Raw genomic sequence first — 24,612 nt, 5'->3', positions numbered from 1 at the left:
AAAACCAGGGTCTGTAAGCCGTTCATTCTACTGGTTACCTTTGCTTAGTTCCTCACTGTTCATAAACAGCATGACATAACAGTGACGCTGAGTCTTGGGAGTCTCCCATAGCTGCCATAGTTACCGTGTTAAACCATATACGAAGTGTTCTAGCATCCTGGTTGCATTGGGAATTGCACTGAATACCATAGAAGGCATAGAGTTGCCCAAATCTTTTCTGTGATGCAAGCCTAGTGTATGGGAAAAAAATATTGTGCTGATTGTTGCACAGCTCCGAATGTTGCGCAAGGCATGCTGTTTGGCATAGAAGTGGCAAGTTGGCAAGTTGGTGCATGTTCGCACTGGAAAATGACAAAACACAGGTGGACAAAGGAAGCAGACAGGATGTGTATGAACTCTCAGCTCGGCCTGTGTGTGTTGGTGCCGTGAAAGCTATATTGCGAAAATCAATGTGTTGTATTGAGGAAGCTGTTTCTCAGTGTTCTGAGAAATAGTTTGTGCCCCTTTGTACTTGCTTTGTCCACCTGGCATTGTCTTGGGACTTTTCCACTGTGAAAGCTTCCTGGTCTGGAATTGCAGGGATAAGTGCTTGACTTAGTTGAAGCAGGAATGACGATCGTCATTGAATGTGTCTTCGTAGTTGGGCAGATGGCTGCTGTCACACTGCTGGCTTAGTGTGCTGCGGTTTTTCTTTTCTTTTGTTTGCGGTTTTTCTTTTTTACGGCAGGCATTGCACGCAGGTCGCCTTGCACATTTTATTTGTTGAATGCACTTTGCAGCTTAAAAACTGTAGACGGGTTCCTGGCACCAGTGGCCGGCTGCACCGGACAGAGACGGGCGACTGGGTCTGGTCAGATGGAGAGGATGACGAAGACTCTCCTGATGAGAGGGTGCGTCTTCTTGTAAGAGATTTGCGAGCTTTTTGATTACGAAACTAGTAGTCTCGGTGCCGTGGGGAGTCTCAGCTAAGTACAGCCAGTGCCATGGCACTGGAGACGAGACCTTGACCACGGCCTCCTGTATTTCTTATAATGCCTGCCCAGTCATTTCTGCAATGCGTGGGAGCCAGTGGTCCACTGTGACGGCACCAGATTCTCAGCCATTTTGTGCATGTTGTTGCTAGTATGCGGACAACTTTCATCCGTGCTGTTGGCGCTCCATACCCGCTCCTTCGCTTCTGCACGACGTATGATGAAAGGAAGTTGCTGTGACCCTAGCCATGCCCCATAAGCTGTGACGAACTAGTATTGATGAAGCGATGCCCTATAAGTGATTAATTTGGTGTCATTGAGCTCGCATTGAAAAAATACCGAAAGGCTATACCCCGACTAAAATTGAAGTTAGCTAAAGTCAGGATTTTGTACTCCATAAGGCTGCATGCCATCTACTAGTTTAGTAGACTGCCAGGCATAGCATGTGCTCCCAGGGCACATGCTATGCTAGAGCTGATCTTTGTCAATTGCCTTTTGTGTTACTTTTAAGTAATGGTCTTGAGTAGTTTTGTTGGGATACAATGTATCGGGAGGGACCACTTAGGTACATGTTAACGTTTACCAAGTGGTCAAAGCTGATCCGGAGCTCGCTACTACGTCTTCATTGTCCTATTTTTCTTCAAGATGTCAAACCCCGTATTTTTACACCTATGAAGATAAATAATGTCTTTGTGGACTGTTTCGACATTTGCTGAATTGGCAAGGTATTGTGCTTGTATCTAGATGTAGGATGGAATGCGGTTTCTTTGTAAATTTTGGTTGGCTGACACTACAGGACCTGGCAGCACGAGATGAGGCCATCCTGAAAGCCAACCAGTCGACGAGTTCGTCGGACAGCGCCATCGACAATGCCCTGCCGGCTGACCATGAGACGACCACCTCCGGAACCTCCTCTGGCTCCACGTCGGGGGCACCTGCGCCAAGCAATCTCATTCCCACACAACCGGTACATGCCGCTTGCTTCCGTCTCCGTGGCGCATAGTGCACACCACGCACTGTGTGTGAGCTTGTGTAACTCATTGCATTGGTAACAGAGAGCATAATCTGTGCTTTAATGTAGTTTGCATGTTTGTTTCTATATACATGTATATATATATATAATGAGAACCTACAGGCAAATCTGCATTGGCCTTCTTTTGTTTGTTCTCACTACTGAAGGATACTTATTTTTGCTATCTTTGTTAATACAGTGAAATCCCAATAATTTGAATTGATGGATAATTCAAACTGCTCTGTTTGTGTCGGCAAAAGTCTATGTATTTGAAGACAAAAACTCCAGCAAATTTGAACTCAAAAAACGGGGCAACAGTTATTACGAATGAAATTTCTTGCCTCCGTGGACCGCTTTTTGGACAAACCCAAGCCAAAGGCGAGGGTTCGATGCATTGCTAGCTACCGCAATGTCTCGTCCTGTAAGAATGACAGAAGAAAGATGCGCAAGGAGCCGAGAACAAACGAGCAAGCAGATTGGCATGTGCCCTTCTTTCCCATCCGGCTTAAAAGGAGCGGGAAGGAGCTTCCCGGCGTGCGCTTGGTAATGTTACCGCGTGCTTACCAGTGGCCGACTCCCATCGAGCATGCTCCCCTTCCTGGCGTGAACTCAATCACATCTCCAACGGTGAGCACGCAGCAGGATGGCACACATTAAGCCACCGACTTTCTCGGCGCACCCTTGCACATTTTCTACGTGCACCCACATGAGGCGGCACACGAGGCGCAATCTTATCGCACTTGGACTTTATACAGGACCTAGGCTTCTTTCGGCACATGTCGCATGCTAATGGAAGACTAATGAATTTTTCCAGTGTGAGCCCAGTGACGGTTTTCAGTTTGCACACTGTGCTGTGCAATTGATCGGGCGCCATATTTAATGTGGCTCTCCTTAGTTCGAACTCCATTTTATTTGAATAAACTTCCGGTCCCCTTGGAATTCAAATTAACGAGATTGTACTATACTACAGTCTTCAAAATAACTTATAACGATCTCAGGTACAGTTACAATAAGTCTAATGTGCTGGGCTAGTTGGTTTTTATAACTTCTGGGCTAGTGGATTTCTATGACTTCTGGTCCATAGATTTGTATGCATTCGTATGCTCGTATGTATTTGTATATTCATACGTATAGGGTCGTATATACCATGTAATTTAGATTTCTAGAACCTCAGTATGATGAAGTGGGTGTATACACGACTTCAATGTAACAAAATTTCACTGCCACCACGAATTAATACAGATACAATTAATGTAAACTTCCGTGGAGGCAGATGGTCAAAAGGTTGACTTACAAGCAGCTGCTTGTGAAAGCACCTCTCAAATTGTACGTGGCTGAAGCGGAGCAGTATCATGTTCCGCATAAAGTCCAAGTGCTACAAGATTCTGTGCTCCACGCGCTGCATGCTTTATGTGCAAGTAAAAGCATGTGATGGTGAGCCGACAAGGATGGTGGCCTGATGAGTGTCATCTTCCCATGTGAGCAAGGGACGAAGAAGAGCGAGCTTGTGATAACCTGATCTAGCGCACGCGAAGGAAGTGAGGGGGGATGGAAGGGGGGGGTTGGTGTCTGTCCGCTTTCTTGGTGCGACTGTGGCTGTGCATGGTTGTCAACACGGCTGAGCGCGTACACAGCCTACGCGCCTTATTTTAGACATAATCTGCCGTGTGTGCGAAGAGTAGGTAGGTCTGCCGAGATGGGCATTGCAGCATCTGCACCGTGTTCCCTCGCATTTAGTAATGGAGGTTGTGTAATCTCGATTTTGGGAGACACGTCGAAGTGAGAGGCAGATGAAGCATTTGCTCCTAGCTGCTGGCGCTTTTGAAGCTAACATCGCCCCCACTGCGGGCAACACTTATCAGCTACGGGATTGGAGCGGACACAAAAGCGTGGCTGGCTTAGCTTCGTGCCGCGGATGTGAAGATATCGTCAACACGGCATAAAACTATCTTTCATTGCCGTCTCTCCAATCAAGCAAAATTATTTTTTTTTTTCTCATTCAGATTTGCCTTTATCGATTGCTCGATAAGTCTGAAAATTTCGCGACCCTTTTCTTGTAAAAGAAATCCACCGGTGACTGCACTTATTTGCATAAAAGGTCGAATTCTGATGGAACAAAATTTCAGTATAACGAACCAAATTGCAGATTTTTACTAATTTTGTTATATCGAGGTTGAACTGTATAATGATTTATCATTTATAACATCCACATTTCACTGCATTTACAATTTTCTGACATGGCCTGTTGAAACTGCACCCGGATATAACGAAGATTTTCAACAGCGCCATACTGTTGCAATGAACACTTCCAAATTGGTTGCGCTGATACGAGGGTGCATGCTAAGTTCCAAGCGTGGAAGCGTGGCCTAAGTGAACGTGTGGACGTGAGGGAGTGCCCCCCCCCGCCTCCTAATTTGTTCAAACAGCGACAAAGATATCATCACATTAACTCGCTTTTTGCATGTGCTTGACTAATTACTCCAGTGTTTTCTTCGTGGTGCGCATACATATGCACGGGAGGGAGGGGATTAATTTCAGGGTATTTTGGGTCATTAGTTGTACCGCATTAAGGTACTCTCCCAATGTGGTGTCCTTGTCTTGCCACTTTTCTTGTGTCTGTTTTGTTAACGCTACAGTTGTTGTTGCTCTAAGTGTTCATTTATCATAGAATAGCTGTATGAACATGGAACAGCATGAATATAACTGTTGCACTTACTACAGTCATAAATGCACTCGGATTGATCCTTGCTTTAAAGGCCCGCCGACCAAGCCACATAAAAAATTTCACTTGTATGCTAGAAGTTATGTGCCTTCTTGTGGGAGCATTCTACTGCTAGAATTTTTAAAAATTGGTTCATTAATAGCCGAGATAGAAATATTTCAGTGCCGCGAACCCGTGATTTCAGGAGGCGAGCTTCACCACCAACATGGACACTCTCTCCACTTGCCCCGTCTAGCCTCCGCAAGCAAAATTCCTTCCCTGCGGTTTTCCATACTGGATCTCTCTTTTTTTCTTTTTCTTCTTTTTTGTTGTGCGGCGCACTTCCGCTGACAGTGTTGCACGCGAGCTCTTGCATTTGTCTTGCTTTGCACAGTGCACATTTTTGCATGCCGCGCACGAAACACCTGACTAGCGGCGTAAGTCAGTGCTACACGAACACTGAGGCAGATGCAAGCAGATTACAGAGCATGATTGTGCACTGGAACATGGTAGAAAATGACATAGTTTCGTTGTCTGCACGTACGATTGAATGACATGGAAACAAGCAGACGAAATGGAAGTACAGCATAGACCACTTATAGCACAAGTCGCCAGAGTCGCAAATGTCCGCACTGTAAGCGGTGCTGCACTGTAACCAGAACAACATTTTTCAATGGCTGCAACACGTGCAAAACATGTAGACTAAGCAGCTGCGTGCATCTGAGAATTGAAGCATGCGACCTGGATGCTTGCCTCCATTTAAATTTATGAACGTCTGTGAACTCGTGGTCTTCACATGAAGAATTTCAGACCCTCTTGTTTATTCGAAATTCCCCGCGGCACCTCCACCAACTCCACTGAACTGACATAGAACGGCGACTGAAAATTCAGATGCTGTACACTGTTTAGTTCAAATTTCTCGGTCTGATCTGCGGTGTCGAAATTATGGCGACCGTGAACCAATTTGCCGCCATTCGAGTGTTGCCCATGCCATCTGTGCCCTCACCTTTGTTGTCGAATTGGTTATGTGCTATACAAGTGCCGTGCAACCACTGCGACGCGTTTCATTCACTCAGCACCAAACCGCAACTTTGGTCGGCTACTCCCAACAAGGTGCGCTGTAGCCGGCGGCAGTGTCGAACAATTTGCTGTTGCGGGAAGCTCACCCTTGATACGTAACATCGGTACCTGTAGGGCACTGGGCATATATGATCGCGCACATGGACTGAATTGACAGCAGCACGTGTGAAGTGCAGTTTGGTTTCTGGGGCAATCATTCGCGGCAGCTGTTGCAAATACCTACCAAGATTGTATGTGCAGGTACTGGCTGGAACGGCAGAAACTCACATGAGGGCATAAAGCCTAAAAGCTCCCAACTAAATTAGCGAGACCCACCTTAAACTGACGGCAGTCAAGGTGGCATGGCCAATATCTGCACTTCACGAAGATGTGCATTGCGACAGGTGCACGCAGACTGAAAAACCAAAGCCGACGTCAAACGAGAAATTCTTGGCGCTCGGCGTGCACAACCCTTTAGACGAACTTATTGAGGCCCAGGGAGTAGCGCAGTATGAAAGGCTTACGCAGAGTTTGACGGGGAGACACATCTTAGATGACATCGGAATAACCTACGAAGCACAGCACGGGGTGCGGAGAGACATCCCAAGGACAATTAGGGAACATCTATCAATACCCCCAATCCCCAGAAACATGCACCCGGAGTTTCACCAAGATCGAAGAAACGCACGAGCGAGAGCTCTCCACAAAAGATTCTGTAGTGCCAGGGACGTGGTCTATGTGGACGCGGCGAAGTACGCAAATGGACAGAGTATGTCGATAGTTGCTATGAGTCTAGAGGGTGACTGTAGAGTTAGTGGGACGGTAAAAACATGGAAGGCAGAGGTGGTGGAGGAAGCTGCCTTAGCACTGGCAATAGCCTCCACGGAAGCTAACATCGTAGTAAGCGACTGCAAGACAGCCGTCAAGAACTATGCAAAAGGAAGAATCTCGCCGGAAGCACTGAGAATTTTAAACAACTTTCGTGAAGATCGCGACATTCACATTATATGGGCACCCGCACACTCCTCCCTTCCCGGGAACGAAATAGCGCACAACCTGGCTCGAGAACTGACAGGCCGAGCAGGTGACACGCAACAAATACTGGGAACGGAGAGAGACCGGATGACCAGCTTTAACGAGATCACCAAACACTATAAATTGGGAAGGGCCTATTTCCCCCCGGCACACTCCTCGTTAAATAGACGGCAAGCGACGGCATGGCGCCTCTTACAAACAAATACATATCCGAACCCGGTGGCCTACCACCGCTACTACCCAGACCTTTACACGGATAGATGTAGATTCTGTGAAGAAAGGGCGGACCTACAACATATGGTTTGGGCTTGTCCTCGTACACCCATACAGAATAAAATAATTAAGATCAGAGAGCAGTGGGAGACCGCGTTGCTCAGCTGTGCACCGGAAGACCAACTCAAGTCAATCCAGCACGACGAAGATGCCGCCCGGGCCCAAGGGCTCGAGGCCGTCATTTAGGTAGAGGCCTAGGTCTCAAATCTGCTGTGCACAAATAAAGTTTATTCCTCCTCCTCCTCCGACAAAGAGCGACAATGCATACGCGTTCAGTGCGGAGCGCATCGCTGATAAGCAGCCGAGCAAAGGCTTTTCTGTTGCTTAGCAACCCCTGCGTGCCCGCATCATGCTGCAACTGACTTTTTTTTTTTTTCGTCCCTTGTTCTTCTTTTCCTCCTCTGCATCGCCCTCCTCGCTGTCCCCTCCAACCGGTTGATGCACCTCGTCGAGAAGCACGCTCGCTACCGTTGTTGTGTGCGGGATTTTCCTGCAGAAGCTGCATTATAACTGGTATTTCGTATTGCGCGACTTTACTACAAACAGTATGCTTATACGTGGTGTTCTATGGGAGGATAAGCGAGAGTCAGAAAAGGCCGCATTATAGCCATTTCTGCAATATAAGGGGTTACATTATAAGTGGTCTAAGCTGTAGATCTCTCGTGCTACGGTACGAAGTAAAACAAGAATACGCAGACCTTTGGTGGGCATTCGGTTTGTGTGTTTTATTTCTCTAAACGTTAATTCATCATCCATTTAAGCAACAGGTTACACAAACAACAGATATTGCCTTGAATAAATCTGTTGCGTGTCACTATGAGCGACGTCACAGCGCAGACATGTATAAAGGCACACTTGTGCATATACTCCACCTCTCCGGCTGGGAGTGCGGCGCCCGTAAGGAGCAGGGCAAACGGCGTTTGGTTTAAAATTTCAGGTCACTCCACGGTGTGTAGTGATGTAATACTTAGTAGACACGGTCGTTAGTGCGCATTGTATGCTCTGCGCTTGTCAGCTCAATATGGCCAGACCTGGTGAGGGGCCCGTTAAAGGGACTCGTTAAACAGGGCTGGGCACATGGAGTGTGCAGGTCGTAGAGATTCTTGCTCCCAGCCACAAGTGTCAAGGTCATGTCATGGTCATGTGGTCAGGACCAGTGCATATTCCAGATGCATGCTGCGTTTACATCACATGTTGCCATGCTTTCTAGAGACCTGATATAGAAAAAAGGAAAGATGGGGTGCTTCCATGCCCGTTACATGCAACAGCATTGCGGTCAACTTCATGTCCTTCCAATGTTGTGTTTTTATTATGGGTGCATGAATATTCAAAAATTTCGTATGTTATCGAATATTAAATTTTTAATATGCGTATTCTATTCAAAAACTAGGTATTAGAAAGTTTTCGAATATTCGATTGCTTACAAAAATTCTCAACAAATCAAGTATATTGCTGGCTGTGCGGGAGCAAGCATGATTCTTAGCGTTTATTTCTATGTAATCTAAGAAAGTGTGTCTGATCTTGTGCTGAATTTGCAATCATTTCATGCTTCTGGTGAAATTTTGCCTGTAAAACACGCTTAGCCACTGGACGTCTAAGCCGTGCAGGAAAGCCAGCCTGGCTTTCCAAGTCAGCCTTGCAAGGGGCACGAGTTTGTGAACAGCGGGGGTGCACTCTTTTGCAGGTTTCACCCCCCAATCCTGAGCTTATTGCGTGACAGCAAATGCGATGGGTGATGGCTGGTACAGGGTCAAATGCCTCTGAGTTTACGGAAAATTGATGTGGCATAATAAGTTACAGGTTGGCGAGAACCGACAATTAGCAGAGCTCACTCAATTTTCCAAAGCTAACATGAACCAAATACACAATCTTTTAGTATAATGGCTTACTAGTTTAATTCTTTTACCAATTACAACGTAATTGCAGTGTTACAACATGTTAAAGTAAACCAACTTGCTAATAAATGCATGTGCATATCATTCAATATTCTATTCAATATTCGATGCTAAGTATTCGATTGTATTTGAAAATTGTGATATATTTTCATTTTGTGTTGCGAAGATGCATTAACTGCATGTCTGTTGCCTTAGTGGGGTTGTTATACCAGAAGCTCCCTGAAAGGAGTCTAGGTTTTGTCTCTAAAAGGGATCACACAAGAATGTGGTCCCACATGTTCTATCTACATGCACCAACTAGCCCACTTGTCACCGTTAGCTTATTCGCTGTCCTCTGAGTACTTTAAAATTTTGCACATATAAAACAAGCCCAAGTATAATGTAATAGGCAATTCCGGGTATGGGAAATACAAAACAAAATAACATTTATATACATTTATTTACACATACTACTGTTGAAATATGCTTACTAGTTTTTGGTACCGTAATGCCCCTCTAAAAATTCTTAGGCCTCTTTAGGGACCGTAAGGAAAATATTAGGTTGGGCCAGATTAAAAGATGAGGCTTCTGTAATAACGAATTCGTCATTCGTAGCGAGAACATGGCTTTTGTAAGCAAGGAAATGATGAAAATGGAAAAGTGTGGTGTCACCACCTATTTTGGATATGGCACCTCTAATATGACATCGGCACTGGCTGATTAAGAGAATGGCAGAGAAAGAGGGCACATAGTGATTACATCAACAAATCTATTTTGGCGCCAGTGATTTCTATGCAACAAAGTCATATACTATTGGCACACAGAAAATGATGAGTTTTACACGAATAACCTATCAATCTAACTCTACTTAGTGTTTTCCTTTAGTGGTCTCTTTAGGTAGGACTTCAGTGCTCAAATATAAAACACGAAGCAAAGATTGCGAGCCGGAAGAAAGCCACTTATTAGTGTATGTGGCATTTTATGGTATAGCCTGCAAAAAAGCATGATGTGAGGAGGCCCTGTAAATATGGATTGCAAGCACTAAAGGAGCACTAACAAGAAATGTTAAGTTGAACCTCATTAGTAAATTACACATTTACACATGCACAATTACACATTACAGAATTACACAATTACACAATTACACATGCATTTGGGCAACGTGGCCATTCTTAGCACAAAGGGAGGCTTGGCAGGCCAGAAAAGATGCAAAATCGAATGGTAATGCTCACACTGACCTGTGGTACTACTCCGGGCCATCAGTGAATTCTGAAAAAATTGTCATATTTTGTGGCAGTGTCATTTTAAGCAAATCAGGGAGGCCGTAGCAGCCATCTGGGCCAACCGGAGCTGACAAGATGACAAGTTCAACAACATGGTGGAATTCACCGATGTCCTGAGTAGCACCCCTGAAGTCACTGTACGAGGCCTCGACATGATGGGTTACGACATCGTCTGCTTGGGTCTAGTTCACTGTTTATCAAGAAACGAGTTCTACATTGCAACAGCCTAGCAATTTTCATGAACTCTTTCTGCTTCAGAACATCCTAAATACGCGAAAATGCTTTGAAATCGGTGATGTCACATTGATGTGCCAGAGCTGAGGTTTCGGTGCAAAGTTCAAGAAAGGCAAGCTTGGCCCTAACTTAAGGCTATAGTAATCAACCGTTTTCAGCCAAACGAATGCTGATAGGCTTTTGATAGAATACCTCGCAAATCTATAAACTTAACTGTTGCTATTTAGTACCACTTCAGCTATCTTGATGGAACGACAGTTGTGAGCAAAGCATGCCCTCCTTGCACGCAGCCACCACCAGTGCCCGAGTCCACAGCACACAATGATGCACCTCAACAGCAACCTCCTCAGCAGCCTTCTGCAGCCGTAATCTCAACTTCGGAGACCATCAACCTTGTCCTCAGGATAAGGTAAGCACTGCAACACCACTATCCCATTTCTTGTACAAAAATAGTCTGCCTGTAAACTGGTTGCTAGTGCAGTGTTAGTGCCAGGCCTGAGTGTGATCCTCATCACAGGAGTAATAGGAGTGGATTGGGCTTGTGTGAATATCAATATTTTGGTCCAAAGCGAAGTAGAATTGTGTAGTAATATAGTGCAGAATAATTTCAAAGCAAAGAGTTCAAATACTTGTGGGGTTTGCATAAAAGTTTGACGCAATAGCTAGAAGCTGACAAATCTGAAAGTCTTTTTTTTTGTACTTGCAAAGATAGAAATACTTTTTTCTCTGAAATCAATTTATTTTCTAAATGGTGCTGTTCAGATACATTGATGCAAAAGCCTAAGGCTAACATTTTTACAACTCCAAGCTACACAGAAAATTTGTTTCCACGCTCTTGCCCCCTGTTGTGCTTAAATCTACTTAAATTTTGTTGGTAGTCGAGGCCGCGGAAGTGTTCTGCACACGCCTATCGTGTGTTGTCGCGATGCTGTGAAGTGCAACCTTGACTGCTTGATGCCAGTAGTTTATGCTGTGTTGAGCAAATTCAACTTGATGCTTTCCATCTACACATGAGCTTAACGTGTTCTGTTCTGCAAGTGCACAAATATGTATATTTTTTTATTTAACGGTAAAATCGGGGTGCTCATTATATGTGAAGTTCGACTTGAGGGGCGGCTTCAGAAAAATTCAGTTTGCCTTTACCACCTTTAGAGAATTTAAAGCAACGTTTTCTGCCATGAACGTCGCCAAAGAGGTGGTGAACAGAGTAGATGGCTGCAGATATGATGTGGACGATTCGTGCTTTCACGGATGGAGACTGTTCTCGCAAAGATATGGGTGTTGTATGCAGTTATTTCTGCAGGCTATAGGCGCATATTTTTTTTTCATTCCGGGGTATTGCGATTGGGGGTGCAGCTCTCATGCAGGAAAATACATATGTTCATTCATTTTGAATACTTCGAAAATCTGAATATTAAGATTTGAGGTGAAGCAAATATCAAATAGCATAATATTTGATCGAACGCTATTAGAAAATATTAATATTTGCACAAGCCTACTCGTAAGGGATGTTTTAGAGCAATTTTAGAGCAAAGGGACAACTTTCATTGTTTGTATTCTGGCTTCTAACTGTGGAATTATTTCTCTTGTAGGAATCAAAGGAAAGAGCTTAATGACATCAGATTTGAATTCACACGTGACAAAGGTAAGTGTGGAAGCTGTATATATTTATATAGTTAGCAAAGCTTTAGAAGGCTGAAAGTGAAGTTAACGTGCTTGTAGGCACCACTTCGGCACCGCTTTACTGACAGTGTCAAGACAGCTGTTGAAAGCGGCGCGCGGGTTGGGGATCGTTCTGCGCATGCTCCGAACAGAGCAGCCGGCAGCGCGTGCATTGAAGTACAGTAATACCGTGTTAACTCGAAATAGTAAAAACCAGAAAAAATTTCGAGATAAGCAAAGTGGCGAAAATTGCAGTGAAAAGTAGAGTTCTTTCAAAAAAGTTCACCACTACTCGCCAGCTTTTCAACAAGAGCTTCTAAACTGGCTCTTCGTAAAAGGTCTCAGAGAAACAATAAAGACAGACCGTGGATATCAACCAGCTCCGTTTTGCGCCACTGCCATTTTATTCATTGCATAAAAACTGTGTAAGGCTGGTGCGCTTTGCTGTAGCACTTGGACCTAGAAAGGCGTCCTCGACCTGCTTCACACAACGCATGAGCCGATCGTTCCCGCCGTTGCAGTCAACTTTATTTCGCAGCAAGCGAAGCGTGTTTCTTGTTTCGGCTGATGTTGGCACCTCTCGAGGTCTGGTTGTCATCGCTATCGCCTGCACTGTCCCCTCCGTTTGTAGCCATTCCAGCGATTTCAGTGTCAGTAAATTCACCTGTCCCCTATACATCCTACTCGCATGGCGCGTGCTCGTGAATGCTCACATCGCTTTCTGTGGTACCGTTCCCGGTAAGTCCATGCTGCGTGTATTGCGTAGACCAGTGCTAACGTATCACATTAGAATAGCAAAGCTGTTCGAACAAAATTGAGAAGTTTGGAATACTACGCAACGCAAACGGCACAGATTTAAGGGGAATGGTGCCGCAGAAAGTGACGTGAGCATTCATGAGTATGCGCTATGCGAGCACGATCTGCCGGAACGCATGTGGCATGTGCGCTTTTATTCTACGCAACATAGAATTAAAAAATCCCTGCTGCATGCATTGCGTAGAATAAAATTAAAATGGAAATTGCATCTCTGATCGTAAATCACTTGCATTGCATAAAGTGAACAAAACGAACTGCGTCAAGCATGCTATTTCGCAGGGCCTGCCTCTGTGCTATGGAGGAATGAAAAAGTTTGGAGAGAGCATTACGTCACTCAGCCAGCCTTGGCAAGTGCATGCTCCGTGAAGCCAGCCCCTTTGCTCAGTGGTGGCCCGACACGCGACCTCTTGCGTCAAGGTCAAGGAGCAAGAATCGAGATTAGCTGAGACGTTTGGTTCCCACTAGCTGTGCCGGTAGCTTTTATTCATTGCAAACTTGTTCAGCTGCCCTGCCATGGCTCTGCCTGCAGAGCAAGAACACTAAACCCAACCATGCACTTTGGCGTGCAATTACGTGTTGGGCTGACAGGTTTTGGCTTCAGTCAGGTTGCACAATGCTCCCTCCTAACCTTTTCCTTCCTCCATGTTCTGCGCACGTCTCTCCCGTCACATGATGCACCACGTGGTTGCTTGACAACGTTGTTATGCTGCTAGCTTCCGACTTCACATTCAGGGAAAGCGTCCGCTTTATGGCAGGCGTGGCCAAGACCTCGTGTGAAGCTTGTTACACGATCCGATGGCGGACATTTTGTTCCACTCTCAGTCAAGATTTCGAGATATTCTCAATTTGGCCCAAAAATACTTCAAGATAAAAGGCAATAAATACATGGCACATATGGGAAATGGTTCAGTGCTGCGGGAAATTTCGACTCAGCCAATGTTTTGAGACATGAGAGTTCGGGTTAACAATGTATTACTGTATCAAGGGGGCGGCACTTCCGCCGGCGCAGTGCAAGTGGTGTAGCATGACTGGCCGCAAACGACACTTGCCAAGCGCTGAGACTATCGGATTATAAATGCGCGTGAAGAGCTGCGCTCTAAAAAATGCCAGCCGCATGGACTCTACGCTGTGTTCGCCGCCCGGCGTGCTCTCACTGCACCAGCCAGCCACATATGCTTCTTCCGTTTTCCTCCCACTCTCATACTCGTTTCAAAGGTTGGGAAGAAAGACGAATCTGAGGCTAGTGATGTGGCGAAAGCATGCGGGCCGCTTGCACAACACGCGAAGCGGGTGCTATGAAGGCACATTGCATGAAGGCGGCATGTGCTTTTCCTTGATATTGCGCAGCGCAGACACTCAGTAGCAAGATTAATTTTTTACAAGCAATAACACAGCACGGGAACATTGTAGTAAGCGATTTATTTTACCGTAGAGCACACACAAAAGTTCACTGAAGGTTGGGAGGCTAGTCGGTAAGAATTTTTTTTTTTTTTTTTTTTTTGAACTCAAACTGCGCTAGAGACGAGACACCAAGGTAGAAGAAGACGGGATGAACGCAAGGCAGGATGACATTCGTCCTGTTTTCTTCTACCTCGCTGTCTCGTCCCTAGTGCAGTTTGAGATCACAGAAGTTCACGGTTGCTTATTGTTATGTTCAATGTATTCTTGAAACCGCTATTGTAATGAGTGGGTTCGAATGTCTTGTGTGAAATGCAGATATGCTCCTAGACTAAACAACCGCTGAATCGATCTGAATGAAATTTGTTGCATTTAAGGGAAAGCTGAATTCTACAAACTGTAGGAAGCAGAATTTTCGTTTAGGGCCCCAAATTTTTTACAAATGTTGTCCAATATCGGTAGTGAGGCACAGGGTTTCCAAATCCATAACTGCACCAAAACAAATATTGCAGTTCTGTACACTGCATCTCTAAGTTGAGCATCTGAAGTGGACAAATACAATATAGGCACGCGAGATTGTTGCCATGCTTATGCGGTTTTCACACAGGTCCTACTCGCAAATTAGTGGCACGTCTCCGAAACGGTGAAACGGTGTATATAATACACAAATTTTGCCTGCATTAAATGTCTCAATAGTTGCAGTTTATGCAATCGCGGTATAGTTACCTTTTGTTATTTCCTCAGTTAAAGTTAAAAGCTTGATGCTTCAGTTTTCTCAAATTTTGCAACTTTTGAAAGTTCTTATAAAAAGAATAGATGAATGATGGATGAGATAGATGATGCAGTTTAACATTTTCATTTAAGTGCAACAAGCCTCATTAAATTTGGTGCAGTGGATGCCAAGGAGAATTATTTCTTCATTCCCATGTATTTTGATAGGAGCTCCTGAGGTAGAGCTTCCTCTATAAAAAGAAAGAAAAAGAAAGAAACACGACCCCAGGTTTTACCGAGCAATGCCATTATGCTTTGATGCAAGTAGTGTGAGAGAGAGAGATTAGACTCAGAATTGTGACACACTGTTACACACCTATACACTGCTAAATAAAGTCGACACCTGATCTGTCGGACCCCCTGGAGACTGCACGTCCCAAATCCCAACCTCCCAAAAATCCCAACGTCCCAAAAATTGAGCTGTCCAAAAAAAGAACAAATGTATGCCTTTAACTGCCTTCAAGGGCTCGAATCACGAAAGCCACATCTGAAATAGCTTTAAAGGCTAGCCAGTACAATTATTAGGCATCTCAATGCTCATATTGTGACAGGAGACAGCAAGGGCACCCGTATATAGTTAAGGAGCACATTTTTATGTCTCGTGACAGTGGCCCCATTGAACTCTTGGTGTACTTGATCGTGTAACACTGCTCTATTGTGACAAAGTTTACTTTCAAGAACCGAAATTATGCAACGCATTAGAGCCTTGCTGTGCTGTTCGTGCTTTGACCCCGTAGGCGAAGATGACAAAGGCAGAGTTGGCACCATTGTTGACAGCTGCAAATCCTTTAAATAAAAGACACTGCACCAAATAGCAGAAAGCTTGATAGCGAATGTCAAAGCAGCTAGAGCTAGCAACAGCACATAACTACTACAGCTGCCAGTAGATTGGCGTTCAAGAGCACTGGTTCGAGGTTGCAAGATAATCAAAATGGCGGTTGTGGTGACTTCAAATGCCGTTTCGGACCTGTTGACTGTCATGGCAAATAAGTCTAAAAAATCTGACGGCAAATAGTTTCAGTGTCCATAATTGCAGATGTCTTTATACATTGGCTCTATGGGATACATGGCAGTGCCACGAAGGCGGCCAAAAAATTGGTCGTTGACTGTATGCCATAGTGTAAATAGGCAAGTTACATTTCTGTCCCATTCTGTCCCATATTTTCTGGTACCTGACTCAACTAAGTTTACTTGCACTTGTCTTAGATGGTCAAGTAACGCACTTTCTTGAGTGCAGCACAATTGCGAGGAATTGTGATGATTAGCTGTATTCTTTTTCCTTGCTTTGGTACCGCGGGTAGCGTACATTGGTACTATATATCATAAAGAGCACTTCACTACGCATGTCATAATTGTTGTGGATGGTTGGTCCAGACAAGACGACAATTAGCCCCATCAGTCTGGAGAGGGAAAAATATTTCAGATTTTGCAATGGGCACTGCAGGTGGTGCATACATTATGCAGGCAAACACGCACTACATCATGACTTATCAAATGTTTGCAGCAATGCTTTTGAAACATACAGCACAGTAAGTGTTAGTGCAATTGTAAATGTCAGAGCAAGCTTGCACTGGTACATTGGCTAGCCTATGATGTGTGCTCCTGGCTACACACCTTTTTCGTGCATGGATAAAGTTGTGAACATGGGCGCATTGAAGAGAGACAACCTTCTGTTTGCTTTCTTTCAGATACTGCTGATGGCATTGCCTCGGAGCTTGTTGGAGCAGGCTTGGTTGATGGGAAAGATGTTGTTGTTGGTGAGTCAAATGCATTTAAGGGATCAGATGGCACGCTGAACACTTTCAGCCTTTATTTTTTATGCAAGGTTACAAAGCGAAACCCCCATTGTTTGTGCAGTGGCAGCCAACCTGCAGAAACTGATTGACAACCAGATCATGAAGACGACCACATTTGCCTTGGTAAGATGCTGTTCTTTTCAAGAGAGCCAATAACAATGCATGCAAATAATTAATGCTAGGGCTAGTAGATGAAACTTTACTGTAGCGTACAGCGGAAGGCCAATATATAATCGCCAATCTCTTAATATCTTCAACTCTTTTCCATCAAGCCTACAATACAAAATGGGCATTTTTTGATGGAGAATGTTGTGTCGGCTTTTGGTTGTTGGGGTCTACACATTTAACTGGCAGGACCTAGATACACAGTGAACTAATGATTCTTATAACTGAATGTGCATCATTTTACCATTTGGCTCGCCAGCTAGATTGAGTTCAGAAAATCTTTCTTAAGTTCCTAATCATGGGCATCTTTTCTGCACAGAAACAGACACCTGAGGAGGCTGCCGTGGACACTCCAGATGACAAGGCGCTCATCGGTTTTGCTCAACTTTCAATCGTAGACTAACCAGAGCAAGCGTTGAAAGTTGGCAGAAACCCCGCGCCCCGCCGCAGAGAAGAAAAAGCCAGCAGGCCCACGAACCACACCGCCTTACAAGATTGGTCTTCATCAGCGAGCGAGTGCGCATCTGCTGCAAGCAACTGATGCGGGGAGGAGCGGCATCAGCAGCAAAGTGGAGCAAGAGCAGTACAGTGCGACACCACTGCTGCTTTCTTCTCTCATATTTTTGTAAAGTGTAAATTTTTGGTCATTGAATGCAAGGAGAAGGCAGGTTTTGTAGAAGCAAGGGAGCCAGCCACGATGCAAGAAGCCGCTGCTGACGACGTGGCAAGGATGTGCGACTGCAAACCGTGCATGCGGATGGACGAGCACACCACTGCTTCTTCGTAACCTGCACTTTTTGTTTTTCTTTTTGTGTAAGGAGCCTTACTACCTTCCCAGCTCAATTTTTTTTTTTTTTTTTTTTTTTTTTTTTTTGTGCCCGCATACGTAGGCCATGCCATTCATGCAAGTCTCCCCCCCCCCCCCTTCTTCTCATTCTCTAGTGCCTCGCCAGTCATTGCTTCCACACTTTGGGCCGGGCGAGGCATGTTTGATTATGCAAGTGTGTACCATAGTCTCGGGCAAGGGTGCTGCTTTCCCCCTCTCCCTCTAAGGGCGGTGTGGGAGTGCGGCAGGGGTCAGTTTAATTTATTCAGAGGCAGTCATAGACAACAACAATAAAGGCAGATTTCAAAGAAATCAATTGTGTGTCTTTCCTCATCTGCTCTCTAATGCTGCCTGCTGTGGTGGCTTAATGGCTATGGCGTCGTGCTGCTGAGCATAAGGTTGGTGGTTTTATTCCTGCCTGCGATGGTCACACTCTGGCATGGAAGGATGCGGAAGACCTGGGTGCATGTTAAGGAACTCCGAGTGGCTGAAAATCTGGAGCCATGCACTGTGATCGTAACCTCGTAACCTATGTAGATGTTAAAGGAACACTAAAGAGAGAAATAACTTTAGCTGTATTAGTAAACTGGCTTTCTGCAATACCAAAAAAGCCACTCGCCATGAGAGGAGGCTTGGTGAGCTAGTAAATATGCAAGAGATGGATGGGTGCCATTGCAGTGGTGCATTGCACTGAGCATAGCTCTGGCGCTACTCCATTGCAAATGGGCTGCAATGAAGATTTGGCAACATGGAACTGTGTCTCCATAAACCATTGTGCCATGAACTGCTCATTATCTGACAAAAAACGAGTGCTGTTCACTTGCCTAACTACATGCAGTCCTCTGAAAATCTGCTCTGGCAGGCATGCAAGTTTGCTTCCTTTTCAGCAATTGCAGTTCTGAAGCACAGCTATCTGGAACACACAGCTTCCGTGCTCGGTAAATTGATTTGTTGGCCTTTGTATGAGGCAGCGGACGGTTATCGTCAATGTCATGTACTGCAGACTGCATATAACAAATGGTTGGGAGTCGCATCTCTACGCTTTGTACATTTCATATGGCTTCTCGTTTGTTGGAAAGGCTACTGTGGCGCCATCTATTGCTAGTGTGGGATAGCTGTGGTATGGTCGTTGCATATTTGAAAGCTGCACAGTTGGCCACGAATGCTTACGGGGCACGGGATTGGCAACAATATCAATGTTTGTGAAGCCTGGCTATATAGCCACAAACTCGAGGTTTCTGTCTAGTCATTTTTATAGCAAACATAGCGATTCATCATTGAGAAGTGCTATGCCTCAACAGAGCAGGAATTTAAATTTGTTATGGAATTTGTGTCCTGTAAGTTTTTGAAGCCAACTGTATGCACAGGGCACCTCCTTTGGCGAAGCATGTCTCTGTCTTTCTTCAAACAATTGCATTATTTTACATGCAATTTCTTTTGCACATAGAGGGTTGTAGGCGCACTCTCTCAGTCTTGAAATAGCAAACTGGATGTTTAGCAGTGCTAAGTTTTAAAACATTAAGACTTTGAACAGCAGCATTAGCTAAAACTTTGTTGTAGCGAACATGGATATAGACTAAATTTACAATTATACCGAACTTAATGCGCCTGCATAACTATTCAGCATCGGAGCACACTCACTCCGGACACATGACATAGTCTTCTCAACAGCACAGCGGAAGTAGGTGGTAGCACAGGACACGCTTGTAAGTAAGCATGCATATCATTTTTATGTTGAATATGCTGAGAGCGCCACTCTCGGCATGGCGATGTAAACACTAGCTGGCAGGGTGAACCTCTGCACATAGCCCCCGGGATTGGGCGAGGCACACTGAAAATCTCGCCAGAGGAAATTGCACAAACATCACACCATGCACACCTGAAGCCATCGGTGGCGATGCTCAAGTGGTGCCAGTCTCGTAGGCAACGCTTGGCACTATGCAAGTGCTGATGGCTCTGTGTGAAAAGGTTGGAGTCGAGTTGAGGTAGGAGTAGTGCATGGTTCAGCATGGTAGAAAACACCAGGAAGCTGAGTGTTTCAGCTTGTGCTGCTTTCAAATAATATATACAAAACTATCTTGCAATGTTTGTGCTGTTTGTCATATTGAGGTTTGATTGTATTACAAAAACATTCGTAGATGGGTTTTAGTTATAAATGTATCATTGTGGGATGAATGTGCTTGAAGTGCACAACTTTCAAACGGGGTGCTAATCGGATGTGCAAGGAGAATCTGTGTAACCTACGCAGTAAGTCATTTGCAAAGCAAATGGTACAAATTTTCAGTGTCTAGTTGGTCTGCATCGGGAAAAAAAATTATTCAGATTTTCTTTTTTGTTGCACATTCCCCAGTCAACGTCGCTGGTCTGTCAGTGGCTTTAATCAATAAAGTCAGATCACCGTTGTTGCATCTGCCTTGAAGTCTAAAATTGCAACGGATAAACCACACATTTCTTGTCCAATTTTTGGCTCATTGACAAACTTAAAAGAAAACTTCATTTTCTCACAACTGTAGCGCTACAAAATCTTTGTGATTTCCATTTGTGACCTCAAACATTGTGATTACATTTCGGCCACTCACAGGCAGGTGCAGCCCAGGGTTTAGCTGGGTGTCAAGTGTAAGGTACATGAAAACATAAAGTGCAGCAATGGTGTACGTAAATAAAGCACAAGTTGAAACGCACGGAACCTAGATAGACAGCGCTGCATTTTATTATGCAATGTAACGCAACACCCATGAAAACTTCATGTTTTTACATGACATAATCCATTTTACAGAAACAAATTATGTACAAGCTTTCGAGTGATTACTGCTCACAAAAATTTGATGTTAATTTATACACAATAAATTTGCTTAGAGGGAGTGGCGTGTCATCTAAAAGCGTCCGAGATACTCCTCTTGATTTGCACCTTGGGGTACAGCCTCTTCCATTCTTGCACAAAATCGAGGCTAATATTGAAGCAGAAGGACACGTCGAGAATCTTCAGCTGCTTGCACACATTGAGCACGCTGAAAAGAAGGGATAACGAAAGACATGGAGATGATGTATATACCTGTCTGCCAAACAGGATAAGCTACGTAGCAAGTGCCTTGATGTGCTGCAAGCATCTGATAACATCACATGCATGTGAGTTAGAGATTGGCATATCATCATCTTAGCATCAAGTGAAAACATTTAATTCATAAGACATCCAAATCATGTCCCAATGTCCATGCACCATTTCGGATACAAAAAGAACATCCGCTGGACGTACAGTTTCGGATATCCTATTACGGATGTCGCAAGGATATTACACATGGACCTGCTTCGGATATCCTGCTATGGCTGTCCCAAGGTTATCCAACATGGACGTTTTTTGACATACACATGAATATTTGTGCTCCAACTGAGGATTTTTCTTTGAGTTTCCTCATAACAGAGTTATGTTTTCTCGCATGTCTGAGTTACAGTCTGAGTCTGAGTTTGTCTGTATGTCATAATTTTTGAATTTGTGCTTGTGCACTTGTGCTTGGCAGAAGACCTAGAAGAATGAGGAGTACACTGCACTTCTGCACACGTGCATGCGCACATAACATGTGCACGCAATGTATTGTTGCACATGTCACACAGTGTGTGCTGTGACCATAATTTACATTATGGCACACACTGTGGAAAAGGTCCTGGCATATGCCCGTAAGATGTACACAGCACGTCCCCATAATGTCCCTCACGGTCATGTAAAGTATATCCACAGGACATAGAACGTGCAACCAAATGGTCATGTGAGGGACATCCACAGAACGTATTCAACACATCCCTAGGATATCCCGGCACAACCTGGCAGAAAAGCACAGGCACTCTTTTGAGCAATACTTTAGACTCCTACTGCATGTACAGGAATTATATTTCACTAGTGTTCCATGTCAGCACAGTTGTTGGTTGCCAAAATATGATGGGGCAGAGACTTAGAGACTGACAAAGAAGCTTGAGAACAAGTTAAGGACCGTGCAAAGAGCGATGGAACGAAGATTGCTAGGCATAACGTTAAGAGACAGAAAGAGAGCGGTTTGGATCAGAGAGCAAACGGGTCTAGACAATATTCTAATTGACATCAACAGGAAAAAATGGAACTAGGCAGGTCATGTAATGCACTGGTTAGATAACTGTTGGACCATTAGGGTTACAGAATGGGTACCAAGAGAAGGAAAATGCAATCGAGGACGACAAAAGACTAAGTGGAGTGATTAAATTAGGAAATTCGCGGGCGCTAGTTGGAATTGGTTGGCGCAGGACAGGGGTGATTGGAGATCGCAGGGAAAGGCCTTCATCCTGCAGTGGGCATAAAAAAGGCTGCTGCTGCTGCTGCTGATGATGCTGCTGCTGCTGATGATGATGAAAATATGATCTACAGGTCAAGTACATGACTCATCATACATTCCAGTGTAATTGCTGGTGCTCATGTAAGTTCCAGAATGTACACCCCTAAATTCACTTTGCGCACACAATGTTACTAGACAAGATTATTTCACTACAGAATAGGCAACAACATTCGGAAAAGTTTGGATACATGTAGACACAGCTTGCAACCGTGGTTAGCTGGCAAAAAATAGTCACTGTAATTATCAATATGTCAGTATGACAAGTGGCAAATCTAATTCCATGCAGCTGTGCAACAGCAGAAACAAACCGTCCTATACAGTCGAACCCGACTATATCGAACCCGTTTACATCGAATTTTTCTATATATCGAACAATTTCTGGTCACGGTATAGTTACAACGAGTATATATAGCAAAAATTACGCTTACATCGAACAAATATTGCAGTGACTCCCGGTATATCGAACGTCAAGCGGCGGAAAAGTGCCCCCAGAAGTTGGCTTTCCCTCGCGGTAGCGGGGAAACCCGGCGGCGCGGCTCCATCCAACCGCTCTCCCTACCGTGACCGCGCTGCCTCGGGCTGTTCAGGCGAGCCGTCAACACTCCCCCTGTCGCGCATAGTGGAGTCTATTAGGCCACATCCTCCCTCTTTCTCTATCATCTTTCACTTGCCACCCCCTCTCCCCTGACGACGCTTCGCCGTGCTCCCTCACGGGTTGCAGAATCAAGCGTCCTTCCTTTCTTTAGATCACTATCTAGCGACACTCCCCAGCAAAAAATGATCCTGGCCCGCCTACAGCGCTTGCTCAGACAGCCAATCAGAGGCTCTTGTGCTCTCTTCGTGCAAGATGGCGAAAGTGCGAGTTGTCTGGCTGCTTCTCTGGTTTATCGTGTTTGCGCCTTGTGGACCTTCTCCCGCAGTGTTGCCGTGATGAAGCGGCAGAATTCGCCTTTCGTCGTGAAGCTCGAAATCATAAATCGCGTCGAACGCGATGAGAAGTTGGATGTCCCCGCAGCGTGCAAGATTCCGAGGAGCACTCTCGGCACGATTAGGGCTAAAGTGGCCAGACTCGCAACCCGGTGCCCATGGCGCCCGACGCGTACGCACGGCCGTGTACGAGGGGTTCTTCATACGTGCCGGTTTCCGCGTACTCGGTGAGGACTGTAAATTCTGATGAATGCGACGAAGCCGTTGCCGGTGTTGCCGAAGTTTGGAGCGAGCTGTCACAATTTTCGGGACATTCGAATCAACGGTGGACGAGTTTGTGAGTGCAGATGATGGTGTCGTGACCGCGGTAGAGCCCGGAAACGAAGACTACATCGCCGACATCGTACCGAGCACAAATGAAAGTAGGCACATTGAGGAAAGCAACTACGGTTCTTTGCCCACATCCTCCGAAGTGATTGGTGCACTCGCATTAGTCCGGCGCTTCTGCGCGAATGCGGAAGGTTGCGGCCTCAGCTGCTCCGACGCCTTAGACAACGTGGGGAAGTGCGTGCGTCGCAGGCAGCGAAATTGCCCAAGCAGAAGAAAATGCAGGACTAAATTATGCCAAACTAAACTAGTTTCGTTAATAAAGTGATTTTATAAATGATGTGCTTTTATGACATCCAATTATTTAGCAGGCTTATATCGAATTATGTTCTATATCGAACTGATAGGCGTTTTTTTGCGAGTTCGATATAGCCGGGTTTGACTGTATAAACAAGCACTAGCACCTCCAGGAAAATCTCAAGCCACACCACTCACTGAGCGACTCCAGATGAGCTTGCCTCTGCAGATCCTAGAATGTCTAGGTGTTCAAGGTCATGGCAATGCGTCGCAAGAGCGAAAAGGTCCGAGTCGCAAAGGACGCTGAAAATGGGTCACACATAGATTTCTTAATGTTCATCCCTTGCATCTACCATGACCGCTAGCTTAAGTCCACAATATTCAAACTCCACCGTTTGATTATTCAGTGCCCTGAATAATCAGTAAGCAAAGTGCCTATTGCTAAAATTTCACAGAAGAGGCAAGCAACACAAGCTGTGAAAATTGGAACAGAGAGCAGGGTCTGTTAAAAACAAGGTTTAATGGAACAGGATTCAACGTACTGAGATCCAACAGTGCTCCCAATTTTTGTGGTCATCTCTAGGTTCCACACATACGCTAAAAATATGTATGCTAGGAGTTCGTTTAAGATGACCCTTAAACCCACAAATTTGCAACTGACTGCGAAGTGACTGAGCCTGACTCTAAATGACCACAGGGCTACACCCGTCAAAAGTTCAGTTTAAGTTTATTACATTTACAAGAAACAAAGGTCCCAAACCCAAATCATTCAGCTTAATGGAGAGAGGCAATTTTATTACAGAACTTGCAAGAAAGCTGAAACACAA

The 24,612-nt window shown here is 44.9% G+C and overlaps 2 protein-coding genes across 18 annotated transcripts in view; one reads left to right on the top strand and one right to left on the bottom strand.

The window, feature by feature from the left end:
• Window positions 1–18,192, top strand: part of fray (oxidative stress responsive kinase frayed) — a 274,312-nt gene extending 256,120 nt beyond the window's left edge. For 8 of the 11 annotated variants that reach the window (XM_055076084.2, XM_055076081.2, XM_055076085.2 and 5 more), the window contains 7 exons: window positions 780–902; window positions 1,768–1,938; window positions 10,733–10,851; window positions 12,035–12,087; window positions 16,778–16,846; window positions 16,947–17,008; window positions 17,370–18,192. In XM_055076084.2, coding sequence (XP_054932059.1) covers window positions 780–902; window positions 1,768–1,938; window positions 10,733–10,851; window positions 12,035–12,087; window positions 16,778–16,846; window positions 16,947–17,008; window positions 17,370–17,453 — 681 coding nt within the window. In that variant the 3' untranslated portion in view covers window positions 17,454–18,192. The remainder of the gene's footprint in view (window positions 1–779; window positions 903–1,767; window positions 1,939–10,732; window positions 10,852–12,034; window positions 12,088–16,777; window positions 16,847–16,946; window positions 17,009–17,369) is intronic. The other 3 variants (XM_050187344.2, XM_055076082.1, XM_050187352.1) reach the window with 2 other exon arrangements.
• A 2,372-nt stretch (window positions 18,193–20,564) lies between these two features.
• LOC126540533 (F-box/LRR-repeat protein 4-like) overlaps window positions 20,565–24,612 on the bottom strand; it is a 38,465-nt gene continuing 34,417 nt past the window's right edge. For 5 of the 7 annotated variants that reach the window (XM_055076089.2, XM_050187353.3, XM_055076090.2 and 2 more), the window contains 2 exons: window positions 23,984–24,088; window positions 20,565–20,884 (listed from right to left, as the gene is read on the bottom strand). In XM_055076089.2, the coding sequence (XP_054932064.1) occupies window positions 20,746–20,884; window positions 23,984–24,088 (244 nt within the window). In that variant the 3' untranslated portion in view covers window positions 20,565–20,745. Of the gene's footprint in view, window positions 20,885–23,979; window positions 24,089–24,612 lie in introns of those variants that run through there. The other 2 variants (XM_050187354.3, XR_008614533.2) reach the window with 2 other exon arrangements.

The sequence above is a fragment of the Dermacentor andersoni genome, chromosome 2, assembly GCF_023375885.2.
Source record: "Dermacentor andersoni chromosome 2, qqDerAnde1_hic_scaffold, whole genome shotgun sequence".
Classification (NCBI taxonomy): Eukaryota; Metazoa; Arthropoda; class Arachnida; order Ixodida; family Ixodidae; genus Dermacentor; species Dermacentor andersoni.
The sequence above is the reverse complement of the archived record's forward strand: the minus strand, read 5'-3'. Positions and strand labels throughout refer to the sequence as shown.